Source organism: Chaetura pelagica, unplaced genomic scaffold (genome assembly GCF_000747805.2).
Source record: "Chaetura pelagica isolate M959 unplaced genomic scaffold, ChaPel_1.0 scaffold181, whole genome shotgun sequence".
Lineage (NCBI taxonomy): Eukaryota > Metazoa > Chordata > Aves > Apodiformes > Apodidae > Chaetura > Chaetura pelagica.
Window position 1 is genome coordinate 31,350 of NW_009951992.1, and position 5,087 is coordinate 36,436.

The 5,087-nt window shown below is 50.3% G+C and overlaps 1 protein-coding gene across 1 annotated transcript; it reads left to right on the forward strand.

The window, feature by feature from the left end:
- The first annotated feature begins 16 nt into the window (after positions 1 to 16).
- LOC104392614 (C4b-binding protein alpha chain-like) lies at positions 17 to 4,422 on the forward strand. Its single transcript, XM_010002046.1, has 7 exons — positions 17 to 278; positions 944 to 1,040; positions 1,790 to 1,872; positions 2,723 to 2,914; positions 3,332 to 3,514; positions 4,019 to 4,201; positions 4,325 to 4,422. Exons 1-7 carry the CDS (start codon positions 17 to 19, stop codon positions 4,420 to 4,422), a joined length of 1,098 nt encoding a protein of 365 aa, XP_010000348.1.
- Positions 4,423 to 5,087: the final 665 nt, after the last annotated feature.

Sequence of the window (5,087 nt, forward strand, 5' to 3'; positions counted from 1 at the left end):
GGTGGGGCTCCAGGGGATGGGGCTCCAGGGGAAGGGGCTCCAGGGGAAGGGTCAAAGCGGCCCCTTGCCACTGTCACCCCTCCTGCCCGCAGGTGACTGCCCGAAGCCGGAGAGGTTCCCGTTCGCGGAGCCCTCCACGGCCCTGGAGGAGTCCTACCCCGCGGGGACCAGGCTGATGTACCGGTGCCGCCCCGGGTACAGCTTGGCCAGCGGCAAGTTCCCCTTCATCACCTGCCTGGACAACTCCAGCTGGTCGGAGAACCCCGACTTCTGCATCGGTGGGTTCCCCCCCCTCCCGGGCTCCCGGGGATGGGGAGGTGACGCGTTCCCGGGTGCACCCTGGACCCTGCAGGGGTCAGGACACTTCCCTGCCCCTGTTTTGAGGCCAGTTGAGAACAGGGGCTCACGCTGTGCCCGCCCGGGGCTGCCCTTTGTGCCTAGAAATCTCTGCCAGGTGATCTCTGCCCTTCTTTATTACTTTCCCACCTGGTGATACAGTGTAAATGCTCTGATAGATTCGGGCAGGAACAAGGTGTGGGGGAAGGGGCTGTGACCTGTCCATGCACCTGCCCATGCACCTGTCCTGGCCCTGGGGCCATCAGCAGGTTCTTCCCTGTCCCCTTCCTGCTGTTTCCCTATGGACCAAGACCTCTGCCCTGAGCCCACTGGGCTGGTTATCAGTTTCCTTTCTCAGAGCACATAAACCTTGGGTTTTTTAATTTGTCATTAGCTTTCTTTGTGGATTTATTTGCCTATTTGTTTTAACTTTCAGTTCCTAATGTGGATCTTGTATCTTTTCTGAAAGTGCAGGTACTTGCTTCTGAGGGAAGTCATGTTCCTGACAAATGGTCAGTTAGTCTGTAATGAGACTGAATAGTGTTGTCACCTGTGTTTGAGCACCAGGTGATGAAACAAAGCTAATTCTGATCACTTGCCCTTCCAGGAAAGTCATGTGGTCCACCTGACATTGTGAATGGCAACTTTCACTACACGACTGACCTGCTGTTAGGGGCAACAATAAACTTCACCTGCAACCTGGGGTGAGTGTTGGCTCCTGCAGCCCTGATGGAGCTGGTGCTGGGAGACAGCACCCATGGGAGACTCGGGGGCTTTTCATGGCTTGGGGCTGTTTCCCTGGCAAGCACCAGCACAGCGGGAGGTATTTGGGGCTGGGAGCTGTGGGGGGTCAGGCTCTCTCCTCTTGCTGTAAAACAGATGATCTGGGCATGAGAACACAGGCTTTGCAGATCACTTTTTGGCTGCTTTGCAAATTATTTTGTTCCTTTTCTTGTTGAAACTTCTTAGTGATTCAGTGCTTGCTGTTGTGGGATGGGCCCAGTTGTCCCTGTCTTAGCTAAGGGGTCTTGGGAAAAGAGGGCTGTGGTGCCCTGGGGATGGCAGGAAGGAAAGAGAGCAGTCCAGGTGTCTCAGGGACACCCAGCTCTGCTCATAAAGTTCCTCTTTGGATCCACCAGCAGAGCACAGGGCTGCACAGGCTCAGGGTGGGGATGCTGTGCTGCCCCTGTAAGCTTTGTCCACCCACAGCAATTGCTGTTCCATCCAACTGCATCATATCTTGTGTTTCTTCAGGCATTGAGAATATTGTCTTTTACAGAAGGTCCTAGCTGGTTTTCCCCTAGGATTCAGCTCCTCCAGAGCATGCTGTTAGAAACCATACAATGTTCTGAAATTCCTGAGTTTGTTGGGGTTTTTGGTTTTGGTTGTTTTGTTGTTTGTTTTGTGTTTGGTTTTTTTTTCAGAGATTCAACCTTTTTTTTTTTTTCCTTAGGTACCGATTAGTTGGGGAATCATCTGCCTATTGTAAACTTGTTGACAATGAAGTTTATTGGGATCAGATTCCATACTGTGAAAGTAAGCAGATCTTCAATGTTTTGTGCACATCTCTTCCTCAAAGCTATTACAGCCTCTCTGGCAGTTTGGGGAATGGCAGGTAGATGCTTTGCCTATGGCACCTAATGCAGATGATATTAGCCTTTAGTGAGACTGAGCTCTCCCTTAAACAAACACTCTGGCTGGAGCTGGAATGAAAATGAAGTACTCGAGAGGATGGGTGGATGTTGGCACAGCTGTGGAACCTGATCTGTAAGAAAAGCATCTCCCAGGGGTGTTGGTATTGCCCAGCCCTGGGGTCTCTGCCAGCCTGGTGCAGACCCTGCCTCACTCATGTTGTGTTTTCTATCCTGAATTGTTTATCAAGAGCTGCATTTGACCCAGACTGGGTTGCCCTCAGAGAGGACTGCACTTCCAGAATCTCAGTTTTCAAAAGGGAAGTAAATTCTAAGAGGTTTTTTGGTGCTATTTAGGCTTTATAGCATCCTGTGAGATGGGCCTGACAGTTTAGGTGGTTGCTGCTATAAAATGTGTTCTGGCCTGGTCCTCATTGGCACAATGAAGGGAGGAAATGCCACCCCTGGTAGGTAAGGATCCCAAGCTGCTTGGTGGGACTATGATTATTGCCTCCAGAAAGAAGCCTCTTCTGTAGTGTCTCCCTTTGGACAATAGATACTGTTTTGCCATTTTACCATTTATTCATAAAAAAACCCAACAATTGGAAAACATTCAGAATTTAAAGGCACGTTCAAGACTTCAGTTGAGATGATTATTTTAGGGCTGGGCTGGTTTTTCCTTTTAAGACCTAGACCTCGTTTTCATACTTGATGCAGAAGTTCTTGCATTTTCTTGCTGTTGCTTTCTCATGCAGTTATTCCCTGTTTCCCACCTCCCATGATTGAGAATGGGAAGCTCATTGATGGGAACAGAGACTTCACCTTTGGCATGGCTGCAACCTACAGCTGTGACAGAGGTTTTGCTCTTATTGGAGATGACACAATTCACTGTACAGCAAATGATAAGCTCGAGGGAGTGTGGAATGGTGAATTCCCCAAATGCAAAGGTAGGTGTTTTCTCTCCTTATTCTTTTGACTTTTTTTTCTCATCCCTCTCCCAATCTCTACTTTCCTGGTGGCTGCCAAACTTGAGAACGTTGATTTGAGTCTAAAAGGATTTCCAGGAAGCTTAATGCAGTGATCTCCTGAGTGGTGGTCAGAGGCAGGGCTTGGCTGGAGGGATTCTTCATCCCACAGAAAACAACCCTGCCCATGCCCAGGGCTTCCTCCAAATGAAGCTCTTGTGTGTGCAGTTTCTTAATGACATCTCACAGAGCACTTGCACTCCCCTGGGGATCTGCCTCTCTTGTGGGGGAGAAAGGGTGGCAGTTCCTTTGCAAGCTTCTTGTGTGTTGCCTCTGATACCACTGCAGGGGTTTTCCCTCCTGTAGCACAAGTTCTTATTACCTTATCTTTGCTTCCAGTGGTCAGATGTAAGAATCCGGAAGTGAAAAATGGGAGAAGATTATCTGGCTTTGGCACTGAGCACACGTATAAAAATACAGTGACCTTTGAGTGTAATCCTGGTCACTTGCTGAATGGCAGCAGCCTCGTTACTTGTGACGCAGACAGTAACTGGAAGCCACCTCTGCCAACGTGTGTCCCAAGTGAGTACAGATTTATTTCCTTGAGCAATGGCACTGAAGCAGATCTAAGAGCTGCTGTGCAGATCAGCTTCCAAACCTTGTGCACTCATAGCCATGCCCTCACAGAGCCTCCTGGCCCACATCCTTGGCATGGCAGCACAGGCCTGTTACATTTTTAGACCTGAAGCTATTTATTTGTGAGCTGCAAATGGAGAGACAAATCTGCCTTTTCCACCTGCTGGGCTCACTGCAGCAGCTTCCAGACCCGTTGGGGATGTTTTGCTTCTGTGCTCAGTGGGTCCTGCAGGTTGGGCTGGAGCCAGTGCAGGAGCATCTCTGAGGCAGAGATGCTTCCCAGTCTCCATCTCTTCCCCAGCCAAGCAGGAGGTGGCAGGTACTGCTGTTGGCTGAAGGGGTTGGATGCAGAGTGTATCCCAGATACTCAAACAGGTCGTTCAGTGCTGTTAGTGCAGACTCTCTGGCTGCTCTTCTGTAGCTAAACTTGCTTTTGCCTCCCACCCTTAGGTTGTGGCCCTGCCCCTGTCTTGCCTTTCGCGGAGGCTGAGAGGGCTGTGGGTGGCAGCTCCCCTGCAGGAACCCAGCTGCAGTACCGGTGCAAGCCAGGCCACGCTCCAGCCAGCGGGAAGTCCTCAGTTGTCACTTGTCTGGATGATGGAATTTGGTCTGCAGACCCAGACTTCTGCAGACGTGAGTATCCCTGCTCCTCTCCTGTCCGAGGGATCTGGGCACGCTCGGGATGTTCCTCTGAAATGTGGGTCCTGCCCATCCCTGGGTTTGAGGTAATTCCCGTGTTGCTTTCTCTCCCTGCAGGACAGCAATGTCCCCCTCCCACCATAGACAATGGGGATGTGACTGCAGACAATTTCCTGTTTGAGTCAGTTGTGAGATTCTTCTGTCACCCTGGGTGAGTGGATCACTGCTTAAAAGGGACCGACGTGGGGGTCACAGGCTGTAGCATCCTCCCTCCTCCCCTCCCTCCCTGGTTTCCCAGTGCAAGTCTCCAGTGAAACCATCTATTTTGTCTCCAGGGAGATGAGCATGTGGCAACACACACGTGTGCTTGGTACTGCAGTGACCTGTTTCCATTTGGATCTTATTACTGCCCTTATTTAGGGGCTCTGGTGGGGCCAGATCCCATTTCATAGCAGGGACAATTTCTGGTTAATAACTTGCCTGCATGCAGGGGTGGGGAGGCAGGGCAAGAATCCTGCCTGTGTTGCCTTCCGGAAGGTACTAAACTTCTCTTTCTTTAGGTATCAACTAAAGGGATCATCCTCTGCCAAGTGTGTGGTCTCAGGAAATGGGGTTAATTGGGATACAGGATTTCCACACTGTGAAAGTAAGAGAATAGTTGGGGCTGCCTTGGTGCTGGGCTTGGGCTGCTCTTACTTGTGCTTCTTAATTCAGTCAACAGTGACATTCATTATCACAATACTAACTGCTGCTGTGAGGCCTTAGGCTCAACATTCTCCTACAATGCATAAATTATGCTCACAAAGTGGAAGGAGAGAGGGAAGAGGGGAGGTGATAGAAAAAAAAACCCCAAAAACAAGTCAGAGAAGGAAAGATTACC